Source organism: Pongo abelii, chromosome 15 (assembly GCF_028885655.2).
Source record: "Pongo abelii isolate AG06213 chromosome 15, NHGRI_mPonAbe1-v2.0_pri, whole genome shotgun sequence".
Taxonomy (NCBI): domain Eukaryota; kingdom Metazoa; phylum Chordata; class Mammalia; order Primates; family Hominidae; genus Pongo; species Pongo abelii.
This window is the reverse complement of record NC_072000.2, coordinates 23080639-23107884: the sequence shown is the minus strand read 5'-3', so window position 1 is coordinate 23107884 and position 27246 is coordinate 23080639. Positions and strand designations below refer to the sequence as shown.

The 27246-nt window shown below is 54.9% G+C and overlaps 1 protein-coding gene across 1 annotated transcript; it reads right to left on the bottom strand.

The window, feature by feature from the left end:
• Positions 1 to 23235, bottom strand: LOC103889170 (rootletin-like). Its single transcript, XM_063715796.1, is given in 20 exon segments — positions 1 to 682; positions 1358 to 1489; positions 1672 to 1872; positions 2189 to 2352; positions 2787 to 3012; positions 3711 to 3926; positions 5534 to 5697; positions 5986 to 6106; positions 6212 to 6466; positions 12455 to 12622; positions 15022 to 15181; positions 15618 to 15856; positions 16287 to 16430; positions 16799 to 16933; positions 17675 to 17854; positions 20022 to 20089; positions 20092 to 20190; positions 21838 to 21937; positions 22285 to 22431; positions 23084 to 23235. Coding segments are annotated over 20 exon segments (3432 nt in total). The 5' UTR covers positions 23129 to 23235; the 3' UTR covers positions 1 to 214.
• Between the last annotated feature and the right edge of the window lie 4011 nt (positions 23236 to 27246).

The window sequence follows — 27246 nt, the reverse complement described above, 5'->3', positions numbered from 1 at the left end:
ACTGTATGCTTTTTCTGTCCGTGTGCACCCATGAGGTGGGAGACGGTGTGCTGTGTCATCTGCATATGGGTGTTATGGGTCCGCGGTGGTGGGAGGACTGTTCTGTGCCTGTGTGGGGGTTGTGTGCCATCTGGCTGTGGGTGCAGGTAACACTGAATATTCTGTGAATTGGAGTGTTTCTGTTTGGCCTGGCTTTAGGGTCTCACTATGTTGTTTATGGCATGTTTTGTGCATCTGTGTGTCTCTGTGTGGGGCCTGGTGTGGCTGCCCCTGAGCATGGAGCCAGGGGGAGCAGGGCCATGGCAGGAAGGCCTGGGGCCCAGGAGCATCCCGTGACTCCTGGTCTGGTCTTGGCTGACACCAGCGCAGAGCCAACCCCACCCTTTTTGGTTATCGGAGCCATCAACTGCCTACACCCACGAGGTCTTGCCTGGGTCTCTCCTCTTCCTCCAGCCCCACACATCCATCCTGGCCCAGCCTTCCAAGGGGGCCTGCACACCTGCTCCTCCAGCCCATGCACCCTCTGGCGGTGTGCCTGCTCCCAAAGCTCCAAAGTGCACTCAGTCTGTGCCTGGGCACTGCACAACCGCTCCACCTCCTGCTGCAGCTCCAGCTGCTGCTGCTGCGCATCCACCTCCAGCTGGGCTTGGCTATGGCTCCGCTCCAGCACCACCACCTGTGCCTGCAGGGAGGGGCTGTGGTCCGGGTTCTGGCCCAGTGTGAGTGTGTGTGTGCATGTGTGATGGGTTGTCAGGTACCTCCCCGGGACACAGCCAGTGCAGAGGGGGAATGCAGGAGAGATCCTTGTGTGTCTTCCATCCTGCTGGCCCTGACAGTGAGCCTGTGAGCCCAGGGTGAGTGCACCCAATGACCCCCACTCAGGCAGGTGCGTGGACACACACACACACACACACACAGACGTCACACATGCAGGCACAAAGGCAAGCATGTAAATACCTATCTGGACTCACACAGGTGCATGTGTATGTGCAAAGGCCCAACTCCCCCATGCACGAAAACATCTGTACACAAACACATATTCACAGTACCTAGACACGCCACACCGTGCACAAGATTCATGCTCCATACACAAGAATCGTCACATGGATTCTCACACTGCTGCATGGCCACAACATACATGAACACACAGGCTCACGTGCAAACAGGCCTTTAGTGTCTTTTCTGTACACCTTAGGGAGAACCCCTCCCTCCATGGCCCGGCTGGGTCACTGGAAGGCTCAGGGCCCCTGGGGGAGGGTTTATGGGCCCTGGGCTGGCTGGGCCATCAGCTCCACTGGGATTGCTGAGCACTCAGACTAGGGATGAAGTTGGGGTCCTGGACTGGGTGGGGTCAGACCTCCAGCTGCTGGATCTGCCTCTGCACCTCTGCCAGCTCCAGCTCAGCCCCCGTGAGGGTGCGGTCCAGGCGGCCCTTCTCTGCGCTCAGCAGCACTGTGTTCTCACGGCTACGAAGCTTCTCCTGCTCTACCTAGGCAGGAGAGCCGGAGGAGATCAGGGTGCCAGGAGGAGCTTACGGAGGGGGCTCAGTTTCCTGAACCCCAATGGAATAACCTAACCCCACCAGAGGCAGCAGACCCCGGGGATGTGCAGTGGGATCCACCATGGTTAGGCCCGAGGGGAAGTGAGGGGAGAGCCTGGGGAGCAGCCCACCTTGTCCAGCGTCCTCCTGAGGGCTACACGGTCCTTCTCCAGCCGCAGGGCTGAGCACTCCACCTCCCGCTTCTTGGCTTCCAGCTGAGCCAGGGCACGCTGCAGGCTGCCCAGGCGCTCCTGCAGCAGCCGCCGCTCGTCCTGCAGCTTCTGGACCGTGTGCAGGGCTGCAGCCTCACCCTCCTGCCGCTGCCCCAGCACCTGCAACAGAAGCCAGGCAGGCCCCGAATCCCTCTGGGCCTGAACGTACTTATCTGAAGCTTGGGGACGATGAGGCTGGCCCAGTCACAGAGCAGGTGACAGTGAGGCCCACATCAGAGAATTGTCACCTGAAGCCAAACCTTTCTGAGTCTCAGTTGCTCCATCTGTATAACAGGACTACGCTCTGAATGAACCATGTTTCCTTACTGGAGGCTGCACCAGGGTTTGGGATGAGTTTGAGATGGGTGGGAACGTCCCCACCCTATCCCAGGGCCTCACAGTCTTGGGGACAGAGGGGGCACACCCTGGCCCTCACCTCCTGTAGCTGTTGTAGCTGGCCCTCTGCCTCCATCCGCTGCAGCTGCAGGTCAGCCACCTCTCCTTGCAACTTCTGCACCTGCTCGCCCAGGGAGCTGCTCTGCTTCCATGCCTCAGATAATGCCTGCCGGGCAGCATCCAGCCATTCCTGGGGGACAGGGCCTGATGGTGCCTGGCTGGCCTGGGAGCCCTAAGGAGTCCTCTCTATTCTGTACCTCCGGACAGGTCCACAGCGCATAAAACAGGCAGTCATCTCACCTGGAGGGTGGGGTGCACACCAAACCCATCCACGGCCTATCCGCTGACCTGCGTAAGATGGGTGGGACCCACTCAGACAGCAACTCTCCCCAATAAACCCTGCCCCTGGGTCCCCCCAAGTCTATACTAGTAGTCTTGTCTTCTTATGGGACATACCCAGAGCCTCTTCTCATTGGCTGATGGTCTACTGGGCCCACACCCTCCCTTCAAAGCCTGCTCTCATTGGCTCCAACTGACTGCCCCATTGGCTGGCTCTTTACCAGGGCCCCCCTCCAAGCCTGCTCTTACTAGCTGACTCTCTCGCTGGACCCACCCCAGCCAGACCCTGGGCCCGAGACCTGGGAGTACTTGGTGGTCATGTTCACAGGCGGTCAGAGCCTTCTGTAGATGCAGGTTTTTGTCCTGAGTGCTGTTGAGGCTGGCACTGCTCTGGGCCAGGGCCTCTGTGAGGCCCCACACCTTGTCCCACAGGGCCCCCTCGCTTTCCTCCACCTTGGCCAGAGCCCTGTTCAGCCACTCCACAGTCAGCTGCAGGGTCCCTGCCTTCACCTCGCTGTCGGCCACCTGGCAGGAGGACAGCCAGAACAATCAGGAGGCTGTTCCCATCTGGCCTCTACACCTCTGCTCCTACTGTGAGCTCCACTTGGCATGCCCAATCCACACCCTCCCCACTTCTCTCTGGGCCTCCATCATGGAGACCCACTGTTGCTAAGCACTCCCGCTGGCTCAGCCTACTGCAACCTGGGCCCCGTCCCACTGCTGGCTAACTACTCATGCCCAGAGTGTCATCAACCTAGTTGTCTCAGACTCCCTGGTCTCCTCCCTGTCCTCATTCCCCTCTCCTCTCTGCCATGGAAGGGAAAGGGAAACCACCACAACTCTAAAATTTTCCATGTTTGACTTTGGTGGGTGTTCAGGCAAGGCTAGCTGAATTACTTAACATTCCAGTTAGAGCTGAGCTTCCTAGCAGTCAAGGCAAAAAGGGAAATGAGTGAAACCTACATCTCTAACTTGTCTCAGATGACTCCTATGCATGCACATTCTGTCATCAAATAGTCCTGAATTCTAATTTTGGCTGTGCCTCTTAATAGCTATGGGATCTTGGACAATGACATCACTTCTCAGCCTCCATTTGTCCATCTGTGAAATGGGGATGTGGGTAATACTTGCCTCACAAGATTGTTAGGGGACTGCATAGTGCCTACAAAGCTCTTGTCACAGGGCCTGTGAACACTGTGACTGTGATTTGGGGAAGGGCCCACCTGTCTCTGCAGGGAATCCACCGGATCCTGGAGGGCCTGGGCTTGGGCCTCGAGGTCACTCAGGCCCAGGTGGCTGCTCTGCAGCTCCCCCACAAGCGAGCGCCGCTGCAGCTCCAGCTTGACAGTGCGGCTCTCGGAGGTGTCCGGGAGTTCCTTCAGGCGCCGCTTGTCGCCCTCCAGCTTTGTTTCACTGGCCTTCATCTTGCTGATCTTCTCCTGCAGGTGGTGCGGGGCTCAGGCCCAGACGTCCAGTGCACCCCGCAGTCCTCCCGCACAGGCCCTGGGGCCCTTGGGGGAAGAGTGGTGAGCAGCCTCTAAGGGTGACCTGTGTGACCTGGGGCCGGCCTGGGACCCTCTGGGGGCCTCGGTCTCCCCATGTGTTCCCAGGATGAGTGGATGTGAAGATCCCAGAGCCCACCTTCCAGTTTTAGCCCAGACCAATGGGCTGTGGAACCTGGGACTGCCCCTTCACGCTCTCTGGCCACATTTCATATCTGTACAGTGAGGACACTGGATTGGTCCCAGGGTACCACAACCTGGGTGCTCACAGGAGCCCTGAGGAGGGGCTGTAGAAATGCAGATTCCGAGGCCCTCCTCCTGCCCCACTGACTCGTGCAAACTGAGCTGAGCCGGACAGTTCTGAGGGGGCTCTGCTGTTCTAGGGTTTCAGGTGGTGATTCCCCCTCCCCTGCCCAGGGTCAGCCAGTGAAGAAGGCCTGGGGAGTGGGGATGGGACAGGAAGACAGACAAGGGGTCCTCCCATCGCTGGTACTATATTAGAGACAGGGTGGATCAACGGGGTGTTACTAGAGCCTCCCCAGCCCCTATCCTGAGCCTGGCCCCTCTGCCACCCTGCCCAGAGCCCCAGCACTGCCCTGTCTGGGGCCCCCACTCTGGCTCCTGCCCAGGTTTGTTCCTGGCCTCCTCCCGCAACCCCTGCGGCTGGGCCCATGGCCAGGGCTGAAGCTGCAGACACAACAGTCCAGCTAAGCTTGGCCCCAGGCCAGAGGCCTTGGGGGTGGGGGCAGTGGCCGGGAGGGCGGAGGGGAGCTTTAGCTGCACTGTCACCACCAGGGCCTGAGTTTCCTGTCCCAGACAGACGCGCACACACACCAGCACACACTGCTGTCCGCCAAACACACATCAAAACCACAGAACTACAGAGACATAAAACAGAGGCCCTCTGAGTGCCACCTGTGATAAGAGCCTGTGTGTGTCACCCTGTGAGGTCATCACTGCTCCTCCTTTTACAGAAGAGGAAAATGAAAACCAGGCAGACGACAGCTCAAAGCCCAAGCTCTCTTTCTTTTCTTCTTGTTTTTTTTTTTTTTTTTTCTGACAGGGTCTCACTCTGCCTTGCTAGAGTGCAGTGGCATGATCACAGCTCATTTCAGCCTCGACTTCCTGGGCTCCAGTGATCTTCCCATCTTAGCCTCCCAAGTAGCTGGGACTACAGGCCCACACCACCACGCCCAGCTAATTTTTGTATTTTTCATAGAGATGGGGTTTCACCGTGTTGCCCAGGCTGGTCTCAAACTCTTGGGCTCAAGGGATCCACCCACCTCGACCTCCCAAAGTGCTAGGATTACAGGCATGAGCCACCTACTGCACCTTGACCAAGCTCTTTTTTCTACAGCCTAGTGACCACAAGTGACATAAGAGGATGGAGTCTGAACATGGTTTCACAGAGTCACAGGCGGGTCACCTCAGTGGGTTGCAGAGAGACTCAGACAGACAGACACAGGGAGACAGACGTAAGAGTTAGACACCCACTCGGGTACACAGATTCCCCGTCGCCCCGCTGGCCCTCAGCTCTTGCCCACCTGGCTGGCCTGGAGCTCGCTCTCGGTGGCCTGCAGGCTCCTCTCCAGTGTGGCCACCTGGTCCAGTGTGGCCCGGTGCCCCCGATCACTGTGCCGCACAATCTCCTCCTGCAGCGCCAGCTCTGCCTTGACCCCGCTCAGCCGCCCATCCACACTGCACCCGGCTGCGGTCACCACCCACCCCATCAGGCATGGCCAAGCACAGCCCCGAGACCCAAACCAGGTCACAAAATGTCCAGCCTGCACTCCACCCAGTGCAGGGCCAGACTGTCTGCACCCTTCATAGTGTGTGAGCCTGCACACAGGTGAGGCTGTCCAAGGAGGGTCCTCTTGGAGACAGCCCCAAATCAGGTCATGGGGGCCACGGCAAGGCCAGAGGCCAATCCCCCGGCTCCTGCCTCAACTGCCCAAAACACAGGAGAGAGAACAGGGACCCCAGTGATCAGACTCACCTTCCTCACTCTCAGCCACTGCCTTCTGCAGCTGCCTGACCCTCGAGGTTGCGCTGTCCCTCTCAGCCTCCATCTTGGCCAGCTGGCGATTCAGGGCACTGGTCTGGGTCCGAAGTTCATCCTGCAGCCCCGACATGGGGGAAGAAAGGAAGACCCCTGCTCTGACACCCTGCCACCTCTCAGGGCCCTCCAGGTTCCCTATTCAGCCACGCACACTCAGGCTTACCCGTTCTCTCTGGGCACTCCCTAGCTCCTGCAGGAATTCCCGGAGGGCCCCAGGAACTGCCTCCGGGTCCAGCTCTGGACGAGCCGGGGAGGTGGCAGGTCCTGGAGATGGTGGCTTAGACCCAGGGCTGCATTCTAAGGTGCTGAGCCCTTCCCCACTTCCTAGAAGAGAAGACTTGCTCAGTGATGCAGGAGCCATGGGCCTCCCATGCATCTCACTTACTCCCACATACATCTCACTCACTGTCATCCCTGCCTTTCCCAACAGCCCTCAGAATCAAGCCCAACTTCTCTGCTATAGCTTAGGGGCCTTCTTGCCCATCCCAGCTGAAACCCTCTCACCTTTACAAACTGGCCACCCTGCATCCCCCATGTTCTAGCACATTCTTTTTCCCAGCCCTAGGGCATCTGTAGATGCTGCTCACCTTTCCCCATGGTCTCTCTTTGACTGGCCCATCCTTTAGGGCCATCCCCCTCCCTCAGAGGCCTCTCTGGCCACAAGCTGGTTTACAGTGAGCTCATCCCACCCTCAGGGGATGTCAGGGGGGGATGTCTGCCACCCTACCCCGACCATGAGCACCATGAGGGCTGGGCCTCATCTCTTCCATACACCACTGTTCCCAGGGCCCAGTGCAAGGGTGGCTGCTGCATCACCTCAAGTCTCTCCATACTGAGTGCCTACTGTGCTAGGCACTTCATCTTCATGACAACTTCCTGACAGGTAAGGAACAATTAACCCTCTTCCCAGACAAGGCTGGCACAAAGCAGTTAAGTGATTTGCTTGTTCTCTTGACTGGGTGTGGTGGCTCAGGCCTGTAATCCCAGCACTGTGTGGTCCCAGACTGGTGGATCACTTGAGGTCAGGAGTTTAAGACCAGCCTGGCCAACATGGTAAAACCCCGTGTCTACTGAAAATACAAAAATTGGCCAGGCGCAGTGTCTCAAGCCTGTAATCCCAGCACTCTGGGAGGCCAAGGTGGGCAGATCGCCTGAGGTCAGGAGTTCGAGAACAGCCTGGCCAACACAATGAAACCCCATCTCTATTAAAAACACAAAAATTAGCTGGGCGTGGTGGCACACGCCTGTAATCCCAGCTACTCAAGAGGCTGAGGTTGCAGAATTGCTTAAACCCGGGAAGCAGAGCTTGCAGTGAGCCGGGATCGAACTGCTGCACTCCAGCCTGGGTGACAGAGCAAGACTCCATCTCAAAAAAGAAGAAAAAAAAGACTGGGAACAGTGGCTCACGCCTGTAATCCCAGCACTTTGAGAGGCTGAGGTGGGCAGATCATGATGTCAGCAGTTCGAGACCAGCCTGGCCAACATGGTGAAACCCCGTCTCTATTAAAAGTCGAAAAATTAGGTGCAGTGGTGGGCACCTGTAATCCCAGCTACTGAGGAGGCTGAGGCAGGAGAATTGTTTGAACTGAGACCCAGGAGGCAGAGGTCGCAGTGAGCCAAGACTGCACTATTGCACTCCAGCCTCAGAGACAGAGGGAGACTCTGTCAAAAAAAGAAGAAAGAAAAGAAAGAAAAGAAAGGAAGGGAAGGAAGGGAAGGAAGGGAGGGAAGAAAAGGAAGGAAGGGAAGGAAGGGAGGGAGTAAGGAAGGAAGGAAGGAAGGAAGGAAGGAAAGAAAAAAGAAAAATTGGCTAAGCATGGTGGCCCACGCAGTCTCAGCTACCTGGGAGGCTGAGGTCCAGAGGCCGAGGCAGGAAAACCACTTGAACCCCGGAGACAGAGTTTGCAGTGAGCTGAGACTGTGCCACTGCACTCCAGTCTGGGCGACAGAGTGAGACTCCATCTCAAAAAAAAAAAGAAAAAAAAATGTGAGCCGGGTGAGGTGGCTCCCAGCATTCTGGGAGGCTGAGGCGGGCGGATCACCTGAGGTCAGGAGTTCAAGACCAGCCTGGCCAACATGGTGAAACCCTATCTCTACTAAAAATACAAAAAATTAGCTAGGCGCAGGGGTGCACGCCTATAGTCCCAGCTACTCAGGAGGCTGAGACAGGAGAATTGCTTGAACCCAGCAGGCGGAGGTTGCAGTGAGCCGAGATCACGCCATTGCACTCCAGCATAAGCAACACACACAAACACACAAAAGTGATTTGGTTGTTCTCAACGCTGGGAAGTTTCAGGGCTGAGATGGGAATCCAGGCAGCCCAACTCTCTGGCAGAAAATTGCTTGTAGTGATGGCCCGGGGAGGTGGAGGGGGCAGGGCGGGTGGAACCAGGATATTACCTGGAGGCTGGCACTGGAACTGCAGGACACGGGTCCTGCCATGAGCATCCTGCCTTAGCAGCGGAGGGACACCGAAACTGCCCCGCAGCCACGAACTTACTCACCACCCAAAAGGCCTCGCTCAGAGGTTCCCAAAGAAACAGGCCTGCCCATGGGGGCCTCCAGCTCTAGAAGGTCCCATCGTCTTGGGGTAAAAGTCCTCATAGAGGCCTATAATGTCCATTGGAGCAAGCCCTTCCTCCCCAACTGTCACTCCCCTGCTTGATGCTCTGGGACTGCTGGCCCCTGCTGTCCACACAACAGGCACACCTCCACTCAGGACCTCCCTACTCACCTCGAGTCCCTCCCCCAGCTGCTCGCTCACATTCTCCTCTCCTCTTACCCATCACCTCCTCAGTGAGGCGCCTCCTGCCCCGGCATGAACTGCCCTAGCCCGTCCCTTGGCTTTCTCCTTTTTTTTTTTTTTTTTTTTCTGAGACGGAATCTTACTCTGTCACCCAGGATGGAGTGCAGTGGTGCGATCTCGGCTCACTGCAACCTCCGCCTCCCGGGTTCATGGGATTCTCCTGCATCAGCCTGCCAAGTAGCTGGGACTACAGACACCCACCACCACGCCCGGCTAATTTTTGTATTTTTAGTGGAGATGGGGTTTCACCGTGTTACCCAGGATGGTCTCGATCTCCTATGATCTACCCGCCTTGGCCTCCGAAAGTGGTGGGATTACAGGTGTGAGCCACCGTGCCCGGCCTCCTAAATTTTTGTTGTTTTGGCAAAACATGTATAACATAAAATGCCCAGTTTCATTACTTTTTTTTTAGACAGGGTCTTGCTCTGTTGCCCAGGCTGGAGCCCAGTGGCATGCTCACAGCTCACTACAGCCTTGACTTCATGGGCTCAACAGATCCTCCCACCTCAGCCTCCCAAGTAGCTGGGACTACAAGCATGCACCACCATGCCTAGTTCACTTTTGTTGTTGTTTTTGTTTTATAGAGATAGGGTTTTCCCATGTTGCCCAGGCTGGTCTCAAACTCCCAGACTCAAGCGATCCACCTACCTCAGCCCCCCAGAGTACTGGGATTAACAGGCATGAGCCACTGCACCCAGCCCATTTTCACCACTTTTTTTTTTTTTTTTTTTTTTTTGAGACAGAGTTTCCTTCTTGTTGCCCAGGCTGGAGTACAATGGCACAATCTCAGCTCACTGCAACCTCTGCCTCCTGGGATCAAGCGATTCTCCTTCATTCTCCTGCTTCATCCTCCTGCGTAGCTGGGATTATAGGCATGCACCACCATGCCTGGCTAATTTTGTAATTTTAGTAGAGACGGGGTTTCTCCAAGTTGGTCAGGTTTGTCTCAAACTCCTGACCTTAGGTGATCCGCCCACCTCAGCCTCCCAAAGTGCTGGGATTACAGGTGTGAGCCACCACGCCCAGCCTTTTCTTTTTCTTTCTTTTTTTTCTTTTGAGATGGAGTTTCGCTCTTGTTGCCCAGTCTAGAGCACAATGGTGTGATCTCGGCTCACCACAACCTCCGCCTCCTAGGTTCAAGAGATTCTCCTGCCTCAGCCTCCCGAGTAGTTGGGATTATAGGCATCTGCCACCACACTCGACTAATTTTTTGTAGTTTTAGTAGAGACGGGGTTTCACCATGTTGGCTAGGCTGGTCTTGAACTCCTGGCCTCAAGTGATCCACCTGCCTCAGCCTCCCAAAGTGTGGGATTACAAGCATGAGCCAATGTGCCCAGCCATTTTCATCGTTTTTAAGTGTACAACTGAGCAGCATGAATTACATTCACACTGTTGTGCAGCCATCACCATCATCTGCTCCCAGATCATCCCGACTGGAGGTCAGGAGTTTGAGACCAGCCTGTCCAACATGGTGAAACCCCATCACTACTAAAAAAAATATATATATACACACACACACACGCATATACACACACACACACAAAATTAGCCAGGTGTGCCGGGCAGAGTGGCTCACACCTCCACTGGGCTACCTGGAGCTGGAGTGATGCCAGCAGGTGCAGGTCGGCAAGGCCTCCCCCAACCTGATGCCCCAACCCTAAGGCCCAGACTGGAGCCCACCATCCCTGGCTGTGTGATCAGCACAACTCTTTCTCCTTTAGTGCTCGCCACTCAAGCAGGCAGTGCAAAATCATCCCTGTGAGAGGAAATACTAGAATTTGTTTATTGATCTCTTTATACAAGCCTTTTAATGCCCATAGTTTATTAGTAATAACAGCTGGCATTTGAATACATAGGGCTTATCAGTGCCAGGCGCTACGTAACTTTCCAAAAAATATTAACTCTAATTACTACTCTATGAGCGGATCTCACTTTAGAGAAGAGGAAACAGGCACAGAGACGCCAAGTAACTTGTCCAAGGCAACAGAGTTAGTAAACTGCAGAGCTGGGATTCAAAGCCAGGCACTCTAGCTCCAAAGGCTGTTTTTGTTGTTGTCATTTTTGTGGATGTTTTCTTTGTTTGTTTTTGGAGACAGAGTCTAACTCTGTCACCGAGGCTGGAGTGCAGTGGCGCAATCTTGACTCACTGTAACCTCTGCCTCCTGGGTTCAAGTGATCCTCCCTCCTCAGCCTCTGAGTAGCTGGGATTACTGGTGAGCAACACCAGGCCCAGCTAATTTTTGTATTTTTAGTAGAGACGGGGTTTGGCCATGTTAGCCAGACGGGCCTCGAACTCCTGGCCTCAAGTGATCTGCCAGCCTTGGCCTCCCAAAGTGCTGGGATTAGAGGCGTGAGCCACTGTGCCCGGCTCTTTTTGTTTTTGTTTTTGTTTCATAGCTTGACAGCAGCTTATTAATCACACGAACTCACAGCCCTGGGGGGTTGGGGGAAGGTGGGGAAGCACACCACATGGGGCCACACGGGGGCTGCGGGCTGCACTTGGGAACACAGTGAACAGCCAGGAAGGTTAAGTGCCAGCTGGTTCCAGAGGGAGCTGTGTCCAGAGGCTGTTCCCTTAACCTCTAGGCTACATTTTCCCTCCTTGCCCATAATTTATCAATAAATCTGCACAGAGTGGGGGCATGCACTAAAAAATCATTTCCTGATGGGATGCATGTTCACACAGACACAAAGCCACCCCTGCCACTTAGAGAGTCAACCTCTCACAGTCACCAGTTTCATTGGAAACCCATCTACTGAGCAGCTGGGTACCAGGACCTGTGCCAGGGCCCTTCATACATGTCCAGCTGTGCTATCCCATCTCTCATGAGTGCTCTGAGGCACAGAGATGACGTGACTTGGTCCGGGCCATACAACAGATTCATGGCGATGAAACAGCCGGAAAAGGCAGAGCGGGTAGCGTGTGGGCTTTGGAGTCAGACAGACCTAGGTGGCTGTGTGACCTTGGGTAGATCCCTGGACCTCTCTGAGAGCTCTGTAAAATGGGGCTAATGATAGGAAGGGCATGGTGGCTCACACCTGTAATCCCAGCACTTTGGGAGGCCAAGACAAGTGGATCACCTGAGGTCAGGAGTTTGAGACCAGCCAGCCTGACCAACATGGTGAAATCCCGTCTCTACTAAAAATACAAAAAAGTTAGCTGGGCATGGTGGTGAGCACCTGTTATTCCAGCTACTCGGGAGGCTGAGGCAGGAGAATTGCTTGAACCCAGGAGGCAGAGGTTGCAGTGAGCCGAGATCGTGCCAGTGCACTCCAGCCTGGGCGACAGAGTGAGACTCCATTTCAAAAAGAAATAAAAATAAAAATGGGGCTAATGGTACCTACCCCATGGGGCTGCTGGGAGAATCAAACAAGGTCGTATCTATAGGGCCCCTCCCTACCCATTTTGTGCCGGCACACAGTAGGCTCACTCACTGTTCTTTGCGTTGTTGTTGTTATAACTGGGGAAGAGTCTCAAGGAGTGGGGGAAGGAGCAAGCTCTAGGGAGTGGCCTTTCAGAATGCTCCCAGCATTGGGGTGCCCACCTGCTTCCTGCTGGGGGGAGGAAAGAGGCACCAGCCCACCCGCCTGCTCAGTCACCTCCTGCCACATCACCTCCAGGCTGGCCTCACCCTTCATCAGCACATGCTGGAGGCCCAGGGTCTCCCACCTGCTCTCCTTCTCTGCCTGCTCACCCAGCGCCAGGTGGCCCTGCAGCTCCGCCAGCTCCTGGCCCAGTCTGGTGTTCTCACTGTCCAGCATCTTCATCTGTGAGAGTGCGGGAACGGTATGGGGTTCAGTTCTGCCCCTGTACCCTCCCAGTCCTGGCCCAAGACCACTTGGGACCTACTGCTCTATGGACACATGTATCAAATACCACCCCATATCCACTGGGAGCCGGCCCCTAGACAACCACACTGAACTCGGGCGATGCCAGGCACTTGGGCACCAGTGGCCTGTTTACCATTTAATCAATAGGCCAAAACTACCTTTCATGAGGGGGTGGGTATAATAGAAGGAGGGCTCAGCCCTTAGCAGACCAGGAGTTCACAGGCAGGAACCACAGCTCCCTGGGTTATCTTTCACCTCTACGATGGTGATGAACGTTTTTGGAGTGCTTACCATGTGTCCAGTCCTGTTTTAAGCACTTCATTTATGTTAACTCGTTTAATCTTGGTACAATGCTATATGAGGTAGGTAGTAACATTATCCCTATTTAACAGATGAGAAAACTGAGCCTCAGAGTGTCAGAGTAACCTGCCCAAAGTCACAGAGCCCACACACACCAGACTGGGATTCGATCTGAGACAACGGCAATGTTCTAAGCCCCTGTTTCCCCACAGGAGCAGGTGGGGGTACTGCCTACCTCCCCACGTGCTACAGCAGGGGTAACAGGAGAGGCCGTAGCATGCAACGTGTGCAGCAAAAGCCTGGCACGCAAATGCCAGCTCCTTTCAGGGAGTCTTGTGGTTTCTCAGGAAGGGGCCTGGGTGAAGGGGGCTGTGGTATCCCTGGCTATCAAGAGTATCAGAATATCTCTGGCTATCCAGTTGTGATATCTCTTTTTAGCAATTAAAAACAAATTTTTTTAATTAAAAAAATTTGGGGGGGGCCAGGCATGGTGGCTTATGCCTGTAATCCCAGCACTTTGGAAGGCCGAGGTGGGTGGATCACCTGACATCAGGAGTTTGAGATCAGTCTGGCCAACATGGTGAAAGCCCGTCACTACTAAAAATACAAAAAAATTAGCCAGGCGTGGTGGCGGGCATCTGTAATCCCAGCTACTCAGGAGGCTGAGTCAGGAGAATTACTTGAACCGGGGAGGTGGATGGCGCCATTGCACCCCAGCCTGGGCAACAAGAGTGAAACTCCGTCTCAAAGAGTAAATAAATAAAAATAAAAATTTTAAAAACTTTTTTAAGAGACAGGGTCTTGCTTTGTCGACCAGACTGGAGTCCAGTGATGCAATCACAGCTCACTGCAGCCTTGACTTCCTGGACTCAAGGGATACTCCCACCTCAGCCTCCTGAGTAGCTGGGACTCCAGAAGTGTGCCACCACACCTAGCTATTTTTTAAATTTTTTGTAGAGACTGGTTCTCACTATGTTGCCTGGGCTGGTCTTGAACTCCTAGGCTCAAGCAATCCTCCCACTTGGCCTCTCAAAGTGTGAGATTAAAGGCATGAGCCACCACAGCTGGCTAATTTTTCGTATTTTTAGTAGAGACAGGTTTTCACCATGTTGCCCAGGCTGGTCTCAAACTCCCAGGCTCAAGCAATCCACTGGCCTCTGCCTCTCAAAGTGCTGGGATTGCAGGCATGAGCCACTGCGCCTGGCCTGGTTGTGATATCTCTGGGTGAGGCAGCGCCTAGGGGCTGAATGAGGCCATTTCCTGTTCTTTGTGTCTTCTAGAGCGAGAAGCCTGAACCCACAGTGTCCAGGCCAGTGCTCAGTAGACAGCAGGTGCTTGTTCAATGCATGCTGCTGTTGATGAGTTTGGAGATCATCTAATTCACGGGTCAGCAAACTACAGTCCACAGGACAAATTCGGCCAGTCTCCTGTTTCTATAAGAGTCTGAGCTAAGGATGTTTTTTCTTTTACATTTTTAAATAGTTGAAAATGGATCATTTCTAAAGGAAGAACAACATTTCTTGACACATGAAAATGATAGAAAATTCACATTTCAGTGTCCCTAAATAAAGTTTTACTGGAACCCACACCCCTCTGTTCATGCACTGTTTGGGACTGCTTTCTCATTACCCCAGCAGAGTCAAGTAGTTGCAACAGAGACTGTGTGGCCCGTAAAGCTGGAAATATTGACCATTTCAGCTCTTTAAAAAACAATTTGCCAACCTCCGACCTAGTTCACAAAATCTGTACCTTTTGTTGTTCGCAGATTCCTTTGAGAACTGGAGAAGAACACCAGCTCCTCTCCTTGGAGAAATGTGAGCCTGAGCATGCACACAAATGCACACAGACTTCTGCACAGTTTCAGGGATTCAAAGACTCCTCAAAGCCCATCCATTCACACCAAGGTTAGGTGAGAGGGCTTGTCATAGTTCAAGCCCCTGGTTTTACATAGGGGGAAACATGATTCCAGAAAGGAGGAGCTACTGGCCCGGGGCACACAGCAAGCCCCGGGGTAAGGGGTGGCACAGGGAGAGTACCTGATGCCGGAGCTCCTGCAGCTCCCGCCGAGCCTCCAGCCATGAGTGCTCCACCTCCTGCAGCCCAGTTCGCAGCTCCCCAGCCTCCTTGCCCACGGCTGTCCGTGCCTCCTCTAGGAGTGCCAGCTTCTGCTCCTTGTTCTCATTGGCAAGCTTCAGGCTGGAGAGGGCAGAGGTCAGGGACTGCCCTGGGTCCTGGGAGTAGTCAGTGGCTCTACACAAAAGCTGCCTTCTCCAATTCCTGGAGTGGGTCAGGCACTGCCTGCCCATGCAGCCTCTCCCAAGAGCTGAGCCCTCCAGGGCTGGGGTCCAGGCCCTCGGCTGGGAGGGGTAGACCAGTGACTCCAGGAGGGGACCTGGTTTCCAGGGTGATGACGGTGGGTGGGTCTGAGTCTGGACCCAAAGCTGCCCGCTGCCCCTCTGCCCCTTTCCCCAGTCAACAGGGAGGAAACCCTAAAATGACCCAGGTGCCAGGCTCTGCTTAGGAGACAGAGGATCCATATCTCAGAAATTTCCCCAGAACCTTGGGGGTGAAGTTAGATTTCAGGGATGGGATCCCATGAGGCCTCAGGGCTGGTCCTCCTGCGACACCCCACCTGATGCGCTCGCTCTCTGCCTTCTTCACAGCGGCCCAAAGCTCCTCGTTGGAGCACTGCAGGGCCTTGGGCTCCTTGGTGCCATCGCCCAGGCTGTGCCACAGCTCGCCTGCCTCCTGGTGCTGCACCTCCCGGCCCTCCTGGCTCTCAGGCAGCTTGCACTGGGCCTCCAGCAGCTCCCGCCGCAGCCCGTCATGGGCATCCTCCAGGAGACGCAGCTGGGTCCAAAGCTCTTCTTCCTGCGAGCACAGCAGGTGTCCCCAGGCCAGCGGTCACGGACCACCCCATCAAGCTGGGTCTTGTACCCCATATCCCTGGACCCAGGGAGCCTGTCCCATCCCTCTGCAGTGCTCAGACCACAGACTGTGAGTTATCATTTGAGCAAGGCGTGCTGTAATCAGTAATGTTTTGACCTGAAGTCACTATCAGTCAGGACTGTCCTGAGCACAACACCAAGAGGGCAGAGACCCCACTCACCCCTCCTTGAGGCCAAATCCCACCTGTACACAACAGGTGCTTCATAATGCTTGCTGCCTCCTAAGTTGCTATTCATTGGTCCTCAAATGCAGGGAGGAATCTTACACTCTTCCGGGGCCCTGGGGAACTAGGCCCCCAGGCACACAGCGCCATTTAGAGTATGCTGCTCGGAAGAGTGGGGCAGCTGCTCACCTCACAAAGAGAGGAGTCCCGCTGCTTGCCCAGGTCTCAGACCTGCTCTTGCAGCCTCCTCACCTCCTGGGTGTGGGCCGCAGCAGCCTCCTCCAGCTGGGCCCTTAGGTCCTACATCTCGGATGTCAGAGAATTCACGGTGCTCTGGGACAGAGGAGCTCCTCAGACTTGGTCCTGCTGTGTTCCCCGCCCCTAGCTGCTCCCAACCCACTCCATGCACTGTCCACTTTCAACTCTAAACACCGCCCCTCTCCCTGGCCTGCCGGACCCTCTGCCGACCCCTGGATGCATAGTGAGTGCTGCCCGTGTAGCCAGGCTCTCCCTCAGGCCAAAAGGATTCATCAGGGCAGGGCTGAGCCACCTCCCTCAGATGGGGGCTCCCAAAGGAAGAGCTAAACCTCCTCTCCCACAGCCTGGAAGCTTCTCCAGGACCATGCCTCCCCGTGGTGGGGCTCCTCAGCCAGGGATGTGCCTCTCTATGAGACGGCGGCCCAGCTGCCCACCCTCCGTACCTGGTCCTGCTCCTGCCGGCTCTGGGCATCTCCTTTCTGCCTCTCCATCTCCAGGGAGATGGTGGCCAGGCTGTGCCGTGTACCCATCAACTTCTCTGACAGCGCCGTCTTCTCAGACTCCTTCAGAGACAAGGCCTGTGCAGAGGCAGGGGACAAAGGGCTTGGGGGATGGGCTGGTCCTGGGGGTATGCTCAGGCTTCTTCCTGCCTGGGAAATGTGCCCACTGGGGTCTCAGAGGCCTGAGTGTGCCACCGCTGGTGGACCCAGGGCAGACGTGCAGCCCTGGAAAAGGGCATGATGGCTGTCACAAGAATCCCAGACGTGGATACCACTCATAGAGCTCACTAACCCGCCACGGCACCCTGACAGCAGAGTCTTTCTTTCTACCCATTTCACAGATGAGGAAACTGAGGCTCAAGGAGGTAAAGCGACTCGCCCAGGTACACAGCGGGTGAGGAGAGGAGATGGGTGCAGTCTGCCCTGTCTCCGTTACATTATAGGAAAGTTAGGGATTTGTTATTTGGGGGGACAGGTCGGCTGATGCCTGTGGGCATCGTGGGGACTGCTCAGAAGGCAGCCATGAGGATCCATGCCCGGACTGGGATGGCACGAGGCATGGGAGAATACGGAACAGCTTTCCTGGTGTCACAACTGTCACTGTCCCTCAGTAAGTGCTCACTGTGTGCCAGGCATGGAGCACAGCAAAGCCTCACAAACCCCCTTCTAATCCTTGCGTCCTGTAGGTGAGGAAACTGAGGCCCCCAAGAGGGCACTGGCCTGCCCCAGGGCTCCTAGCTGCCAGGCGGCAGAGCAGGACCCAGCCCCAGAACAGGAGCAGCTCAGAGAGCAGCAGAGGCCACGCCAGGGCTCATGAACCTGCTGCTTCTTGCTGTTGGCCAGGAGGAGGCCCTCATCGCGCTCCTGCTGCAGGGCAGCAATCTCCTCACTCAGCTCTTCCTTCTCAGCCTCCAGCCGGACCAGCAGCTCCTCCTGCTCACACTGCAGCTCACTCTGCAGCTGAGCCCGCTTGGCTTCCAGCTCCTGCCATGCTGCCTCCTAGGGGGCCAGGACCAGACATATGTGACACACCAGGAAGAGCCCAGGCAGACCCCCCAAAACATCAGGGCAGCAAGAGCCATCTGGCCCCCATACCCTCAGAGACAGGGAGGGTGACCAGGAGGTAAATACAAGGGAGTGATAAGGGCTATGACGGGGAAACGTCAGGGCCATGAAACTGTCAAGGAGCAGCAGTGGGCTGGCCTGGTGGTCTGAACGTGATCCCCTGAGGAGGGACAAGTATCTGTCAGCCAGGTAAAGAGAGAAAAGACAACCCCAGACCAAGAGCACAGCCCCTGGAAAGGCCTAGAGGATGCAGGGCACAGAAGGAAACAGGACGTGGTGAGTCACAAGGCCAGAGCCCCAGGCAGGGGTGGGGCCAGGACAGGCCCTGTGGGCCATGGGGATTCTAAGGACAGTGAGGAGAGTGGGAGAGAGGACTCGAGCCAAGGTGACAAGGAGCAATCTGATTTTTAGCTTAGGGGATGTTCCGACAGCTGTGGAAGAGGTATTGGGGTTGGGATGGAGGGGAGTTAGGACTGGCTGTGAGGAATAAAGGGGGTCAGGGGTTGCCAGAGGAGCTGGAGAGAAGAACACAGATTTGGGGACATCCATGAGGCCAAGCCAGGCAATGCAAAGGGCAAGAAGAGCAAGGGGGAGGTCACAGGAGTTCAGATCCCTGGGGACTGGAAAGGCGGGCAGGCAGAGCCCACAGGAAAATAGCAGCCCACCCAGGGAGCCTGAGGGCAGATGCCTGCCTTAGCACTTGCCCCTAGCAACTCTGTGAGAAGCAGACAGAGCTGCCCCCTTTTTTTTTTTTTTTTAGACGGAGTCTCTCTCTATCACCCAGGCTGGAGTGCAGTGGCGTGATCTTGGCTCACTGCAACCTCTGCCTCCCAGGTTGAAGCGATTCTTCTGCCTTACTCTCCCAAGTGTCTGGGACTACAGGTGCGTGCCACCATGCCCAGCTAATTTTTTGTGATTTTAGTATACATGGGGTTTCACCGTATTAGCCAGGATGGTCTCGATCTCCTGACCTCGTGATCCGCCCACCTCGGCCTCCCAAAGTGCTGGGATTACAGGCATGAGTCAGCACTCCCAGCCAAGCCGCACCGTAGCTCATGCCTGGAATCCCAGCACTTCAGAAGGCTGAGGCGAGCAGATCACGAGGTCAAAAGTTCGAGATCAGCCTGACCAATATGGTGAAATCCCATCTCTACTAAAAATACCAAAATTAGCCAGCTGTGGTGGCACGGCTATAATCCCAGCTACTCAGGAAGCTGAGGCAGGAGAATCGCTTGAACCCAGAAGGTGGAGGTTGCAGTGAGCCGAGATTGCGCTACTGCACTCCAGCCTGTGCAACAGAGGGAGACACCGGGGTCGGGGGTTGGGGAGGAGGGGGAAGAGCTTTCCCTCCCCCTGCTGGAGAAGCATGATAACAACCACCCAAGGCCATGGGGACTGCAGGGTGAGTGGCACGCCCTGGATCCATGCAGTCATAACCTGCACCTCTGTCAGAGGCAGCCCTGTCTAGGATTTGGTGGCCGAGGGCCCCTGTCCTGAGGGCCACTCTGGAGAGCATGTCAGTGCCAGCAATCATAACTTACGGAGCATTTGCTAAGTACCAGTCACTATGCTAAGCCCTCTATGCAGATGGTCTCAGCTCATCCTCAGTACCTTCACTATCCTATTCCTATTTCTACAGGTGGGGAAATGAAGGCACGGACACCTTGGGTAGCATCACCAGTAAGTGACTAAGATTAGATTCAAACCCAGGCAATATAACCCCAGAGTCAGTGTTCTAGTAACTTCCCTGGTGCCTTGCCTTTCTATAGGCTCAGGTCTGAGTAGCCCTTCATATGCAAACAGTACTTCTTAGCAAATGAAAGTGCTTTCCTGCTGTACGTTAGGTCGGCATTTCCCAAATGTGGTTGTGGACCCTCTGCATCAGGATTACTAGGGCTGGACCAGATTTGGGACCTGGGAATCTGCATGTCTAATAAGGACCACAACCTTCCCACCACCCCCCCCAGTCCTCCCAGCTGTCCCCAGGGCCCCCACAACAGAGAGGAAGTCCCATTTCACAGATGTAGAGACCGAGGCAGAGCAAGAATGATGATGAGACACTGGCTCAGATTCCTGTCCACCCCGCCCCAGCTGCCTGAACCTTTTCACTCTGGAGTCACTGCAAGTCCTCCTCGTGGGCTGCCTGCTGCTCCCGCAGAGAGGCCTGGGCTCCCGCTCAGCCTGTACCAGCTTCTGGGCCATCAGCTCCTTGTCTAGACTGGCTTTCTCCTGTGTAGTTATTATTTGCTGCCGCAGGCCCACCAACTCCCCTGCACGAGAGGAATGGGGGAAAGGGCAGGGTTGGGTTGAAACTTTTCCTTGGGCCAGCAGACTTAGGCCAGGTGAACCACATGGGCAAAATCCCAGAGGCAGAGGGCCTGCCTGGCATCTAGTTTGGGTCCTCTTGAAGAAGTGGCTTGCCCTCTCTGGGCCTCAGTTTCCCTATCTGCCACATGGGCCCACTGGCCCTGACCCCTTTCCTGCCTACCTAGAATGGCATTAAAGGCATAAAATGACTGATGAGAAGGCCTCCCAAATGGGATGGATGTCAAAGATATAACAACCCTAGGCCAGGCACCATGGCTCACGCCTGTAATCCCAGCACTTTGGGAAGCTGGGGCAGGTGGATCACCTTAAGTCAGGAGTTCGAGACCAGCCTGGCCAACATGGTGAAACCCTGTCTCTACTAAAAATACAACAATTAGCTGGTCATGGTGGCGGACGTATGTAGTCCCAGCTACTCGGGAGGCTGAGGCAGGAGAATCGCTTGAACCCAAGAGACAGAAGTTGCAGTGAGCCAAGATCAAGCCACTGCACTCCAGCCTGGGTGACAAAAGTGAGACTCTGTCCCCCCAAAAAAAACAGGCTGGGCGCAGTCGCTCATGCCTGTAATCCCAGCACTTTGGGAGGCTGGGCCAGGTGGATCACCTTAGGTCAGGAGTTCGAGACCAGCCTGGCCAACATAGCAAAACCCTGTCTCTACTAAAAATACAACAATTAGCTGGATCGCCCGTCGGGCCTACTCCAGCTCCTGCTCCCGCCCGCTCAGCTGCCGGGGAGAGCTGACCCCGACCCAGAGACTGAGCAGCACTCCCAGCATCCCCCAGCTTGTTCATCGTGCAGCACCCCAACTCTGGGCCTAACCCAGTCCTGGCAGAAGGCCTGGGTTCGAGCCCAGGGTCTGCCCTGTTGTGCTATATGTACTTGGGCAAGTCATGACCTTCTCTAGATCTGCAATGCACGTGTGTACAAAAATGATGGCCCAGCTGGACATGGTGGCGCACGCCTATAATCCCAGCACTTTGGCAGGTGGATCACTTGAGGTCAAGAGTTCAAGACTAGCCTGGCCAATGTGGTGAAACCCTGTCTCTACTAAAAATACAAAAATTAGCCGGGCATGGTGGTGCACACCTGTAGTCCCTGCTACTTGGGACACTGAGGCAGGCGAACAGCTTAAACCCCGGAGGCGGAGGTTGCAGTGAGCCCAGATCGTGCCACTGCATTCCAGCCTGGGCAACAGAGCAAGACTCTATCTCAAAAAAAAAAAAAAAAAAAAAAAAAAAAAAAAAAAAAAAAAGAGAGCCCTCGCTCAGCTTTGGGAGTAACAGAACCCTTGTATTACTCTAAGCAGAGAAGCTGAATATATAAAACAGACCCAAGTGCAGCTGCTCAGCAGGCCTCAAGGGGGAGACCTGCACCCTGCTTCCTGCACCCCCTGCCCCATCCTCTAGAGACCCCTCCCAGAAACCCAGGCACTCCAGGATAGACACTGCATGAAGGTCCCTGGATCCCTGAAACCCTAAGGTCTCTTCCAGATGTGATGTTCCCAAAAGTCTAAGATTCCAATTCTAAAAAGTCTTGACCTATTATTAATCTGTATCATTATGATGATGATGATGATGATGATGATGATTTGAGATGGAGCTCCTCCAGCTGCTCCTGCTCTTCCCATGCCACTGTGGCCTCCTGCTCCACCTGCCACTGCCGGCCCTGCAGGGTGGCCTTTTCTTCCTCCAGCTGTGGGCAGGGTAGGGGTGGGGCCTCGTGAGCAGGGCATTCCTCCCAGGACCAGGACGCCTCCTCCACCCACCCACCAGCCACAATAGCCCAGGGGAGGCTCCCAGGGAATGAGGGACAGTGCCCTTGGGTGTGTGGGACACTGGGGAGGGGGAGATGAGGAGGGCCCATGGAGCTTCTGTGCTTTGATGCCTAGAGAGGATAGACAGACAGACAGAGACAGACAGATAACCAGAGACAGAGAGGGAGGCAGGGGCCAAGACAGGTGCCGGGCTGGGCCTGGGGTGCCTCACTGAGTGGGGAGGATGGGTGGGCAAGGCAGGTGGGCCTGAAGGTGCACAGTGTACCTGGGCGACAAGGCGGTTCAGATCCAACTTGTCCTGAGCAAGGCTCTCGTTGAGGGCGCTCAGCTTGGACAGGGAGTCCCGCAGGGAGGCCTCCTCTGCCCTCAGCTTGGTCATGGAGGGCTCGAGCTCCATGCGGCCAGCCTCAGCCTGCAGGGTCAGGCCCCAAGAGATGAGGAAAGGCAGAAAGGTTGGGAGGAGGTGAGGAGAGACAAGAAGAGACCCAGAGAGATGGACCCTCGGAGACAGGGGAGGGGAGACAAGGAGGGGACTCAGCGTGAGATGAAAAAAAAAAATTACCGCAGAAAGCCTGCTGCTTATGGAGCCATTTAAAAGCCACGCACTGCAGAGCTGTGCAAAAATAGCTCAAGCTGCAGGGCAGGGCCAGAGTTCAGAGGATCCCCTGAGTAGGGTCTAGGGATAGCACTGCTCAGAGCCCAGGCTGCAGCGGACAGGGCAGGTCCCCCCGCCAAGGACTCTCTGGGCTGTGGCCCCAACTCTCAGACCCCAGGAGCTGAGTCTCAGGCACTGGATGTCCCTGAGCTATAGGCACTGCCCGCAGGAGCATCCAGAAGAGCAGGCATGTGGCCATAAAGAGAGGTCAGTCCACTTATGGCTGGGACCAGAGGTCCAGAGGTCTGTGGCCTGTGACAAAGATCAGCCTGTATCCAGAAGGAAGGGGTCAGTCTGTGGCCAGGCTCAGAGGTCTGCCTGACACTGGGACCAGTCCGTGCCAGAGTGAGAAGGCTTGGGGCTGGGGGTCAGAGGTAGGTTTGGGGTTGTGCAGCAAACAGGGACCCACCTTGGTCAGCGCCTCGGACACCTCGTCCTTCTCGGCCTGCAGCATATCCCGTTGCAGTGTGGCGTGGCTCAGCACCTCCCTCACCTCCACCAGCTCCTTGGCCAGGACTGAGTGCTTCCCTTCCAGCTGCTCTAGTTGTCTATGGCTGCGGGACAGAGGGCGGGCGGGTGGCCCATGTCACTTTCCTGCTCTGAACCCCCTGTAGCCAGCAAGATGCTGGGCCGGGGACCAGGCCTGAGGCAGGAGTTTGGAGAGAAAGAGCCTGAGCCACAGGGCGACCAAGCCCACTACCGCTTAGCTCCATGACCCTGGGCCTCCGTTTTCACACCTGCAAAATGAGGTACCACTTGCCTCGTGACATTGTTTGTTTTTTTGAGACAGAGTCTTGCTCTGTCACACAGGCTGAAGTACAGTGGTGCGATCTCGGCTCACTGCAACTTCTGCCTCCCAGGTTCAAGCAATTCTCCTGCCTCAGCCTCCCAAGTAGCTGGGATTACAGGTGCTCACCACCATGCCTGGCTAATTTTTTGTAGTTTTAGTAGAGACAGGGTTTCCCCATGTTGGTCAGGCTGGTCTCGAACTCCTGACCTCAGGCGATTTGCCTGCTTCGGCCTCCCAAAGTGCTGGGATTACAGGCGTGAGCCACCGCGCCCAACCTGTTTTAAGGATACAAGTTTCACATGTGCTTAAAATAGTGCCTGACACATCTCCCCAAAGGCCTTCAGAAACAAGAATAATATGCTCCACCACAGTCTACTAAACATCATCGATCACGTCCCAGAGAGGTAAGCAGCGCAGTGGTGAAGAGGTTAACTCTGAAGGCAGAATGTCTGGGTTCAAATCCTGGCTCTTCTGCTAACTAGCTGTGTGACCTGGGGCAAGTGACATGGCTTCTCTGTGCCTCAGTTTACCACCCACAAAATGGAGATAACAGCTTCTATGTCATAGAGTTATCATGGAGTTAAATGAGAGAACTGAATGGCTTAAAATGGTATCTGGCACTTAGTGAAATTAGGATGTTATTATTATCATAACTAAATTTTAAAAATACTATTACTAATATTACTACTCTTATTTTAACTATTGTTGTTATCATCATCCAAGTTCTACCTTTTAACTAATTCTCTGACCCCAGGTAAGTGATGACACGTCCCTGAGCCCCAATTTCCTGAAATGGGTCTGGTTAGAAAAGCCGACATCAGAGGGGTCCAGATGGTAGGAGGCCCAGGACCCAGTGGGTGCTCCCTAACCCCCCGGGGGGCACTGTCAGGGGACCCGAGGCACATTTGAAGGGCCCTGGCAGGGTAGCAAGATGCTGCTCACCTGCGCCATCCTGCACCGCGTCCTCCTGCTCTTCCTCCTGCCAGTCCCGCTGGCGCCCCAGCTCCTCCTGGGCAGCCTGCAGCTTCTCCCCCTTCTGCTGCAGCTCCTCGGTCTGCTGCTGGGCCACCTGCAGGCTGTGGGCCAGGTTGCTCTTCTCCCTTCAGGACAAGCGGAGGGGGAGCAGAGGGGATGCTGGGGCTGCTCTCTCCAGAGAAGGTGGCTGGCTGCTGCTCTAGCCATGAGCTACATCCTCCTGTCTTCCAAGGCACCTGCCTCCAGGAAGCCTTCCCTGACCACCCCGTCCATAGCTGACTCATTTCACTCACACCCTCCAGCAGAAGAAGCTGGCTTTCCTTCTCCCCAGCCCACCCACTTGGAGGCCCAGTGGAGTGGATGGAGGTACTGGTGTGATCTCCAAGCACCCTACCAGGTAGAAGAGGCCAGGCTAGGCTCCTGGGACACACAGGCAATTGTGCCACCAGCTCTGCTACGCCATGTGACCAGGAAATGCTCCCTATAACACCCCATGCCCCTCAATTCCGGGAAGCCCGATAGAGCTGAGTCTGCAGATCTCACAGCTTCCTGCTACATAGGCACATGTTGGCCACAGCAGGGGAGGGAGGAGAAGGCAACAAATGAGACCCCAAAGACTTGCCATGAGCTGCTACTTTCCCCACTGGTGGTAGGTGTGAAAACACTTCACGACGCGATTTTTTTTTTTTTTTTTTTTTTGGTGCGATGGCGTCTCGCTCTGTCACCCAGACTGGAGTGCAATGGCACCATCTCAGCTCACTGCAAGCTCCACCTCCTGGGATCACACCATTCTCCTGCCTCAGCCTCCCAAGTGTCTGGGACTACAGGCGCCTGCCACCATGATCGGCTAATTTTTTTTTGTTTTTTGAGACGGAGTCTCGCTCTGTCACCCAGGCTGGAGTACAGTGATGCCATCTTTGCTCTGCAACCTCCGTCTCCCGGGTTCACGCCATTCTCCTGCCTCAGTCTCCCGAGTAGCTGGGACTACAGGCACCCGCCACCATGCCCAGCTAATTTATTATATTTTTAGTAGAAACGGGGTTTCACTGTGTTAGCCAGGTTGGTCTCGATCTCCTGACCTTGTGATCCGCCCGCCTTGGCCTCCCAAAGTGCTGGGGTTACAGGCATGAGCCACTGCATCCAGCAATTTTTTTTGTTTTAGACGGAGTCTCACTCTGTTGCCTAGTCTGGAGTGCAGTGATACAATCTCAGCTTGCTGCAACCTCCACCTCCTGGGTTCACGCCATTCTCCTGCCTCAGCCTCCCGAGTAGCTGGGACTACAGGCGCCCGCCACTACGCCCGGCTAATTTTTTGTATTTTTGGTAGAGACAGGGTTTCACCGTGTTAGCCAGGCTAGTCTCAAATTCCTGACCTCAAGTGATCTGCCTGCCTCGGCCTCCCAAAGGGTTGGGAATAGACGCGTGAACCACCGCACCCGGCCCTAATTTTTTTTATTTTTTACTTTTATTTTTATTTATTTATTTATTTTTATTTTTTATTTTTTACTTTTTATTTTTTTGAGATGGAGTCTGCTCTGTTGCCCAGGCTGGAGTGCAGTGGTGAAATCTCGGCTCACTGCAAACTCTGCCTCCCGGGTTCACGCCATTCTCCTGCCTCAGCCTCCAGAGTAGCTGGGACTACAGGTGCCCACCACTACGCCCGGCTAATTTTTTGTATTTTTAGTAGATACTAGGTTCCACCGTGTTAGCCAGGATGGTCTCAATCTCCTGACCTCATGATCCACCCACCTCGGCCTCCCAAAGTGCTGGGATTACAGGAGTGAGCCACCGCACCCAGCCTATTTATTTTCTTTGACACAGAGTTTCACTCTTGTTGCCCAGGCTGGAGTGCAATGGCGTGATCTTGGCTCACTGTAAACTCCGCCTCCCGGGTTCAAATGATTCTCCTCCCTCAGCCTCCCAAGTAGCTGGGATTACAGGCATGCACCACCACGGATGGCTGATTTTGTATTTTTAGTGGAGACAGGGTTTCTCCATGTTGGTCATGCTGGTCTTGAACTCCTGACCTCAGGTGGTCCTCCCACCTCTGCCTCCCAAAGTGCTGGGATTACAGGCATCAGCCACTGTGCCTGGCCAATTTTTTTTTATTTTTAGTAGAGATGTCTTTTTGCCATGTGGCCAGGCTGGTCTCAAACTCCTGACCTCAAGTTATCCACCCGCCTTGGCCTCCCAAAGTGCTGGGATTACAGACGTGAGCCACCGTGCCCAGTGGACAATGTGCTGTTAAGTGAAAATAGCAGAATGCGAAATGGGATGTTTGCTGTGAACACAACTACTTAAAAAGACCTTCTCCTTTCCAGGCACGGAAAGCCTGGGTTTACTCTCACATGGACCTGAATTCCAATTCCCACCCTGCCACCCCCAGCCACACACGCTGTACGAGTCTGAGCAAGTCTCTCAAGCTTACAACAACAGAGTTCCGCATTGCATGAGTTTGACAGGAAGACTAAATCACAGAGTACATAAAACACACTCGGCCAAGAGCCTGGCACACAGTAAGTGTGCAGGAAACGGTTGCTATCTCACTGCCAGGAAACACAATGGGAAGGAAAACCAATGCCCTAAATGAATTAGGATGGGCAGATGAGGCTGTCAGAAGGTGATGTCTTTATATTTCTATTTTTCAAACTTTTCATTAGATGGTCACATTTATGAAGAGAAAAACCAAACAACAAAATATCAAAAACAACCTGGCAGCTAAGTGGATAATTTCTTGTCTTAAAAATCTTCAAGTTGCCAAGAACGGTGGCTCATGCCTGTAATCCAGCACTTTGGGAGTCCGAGGT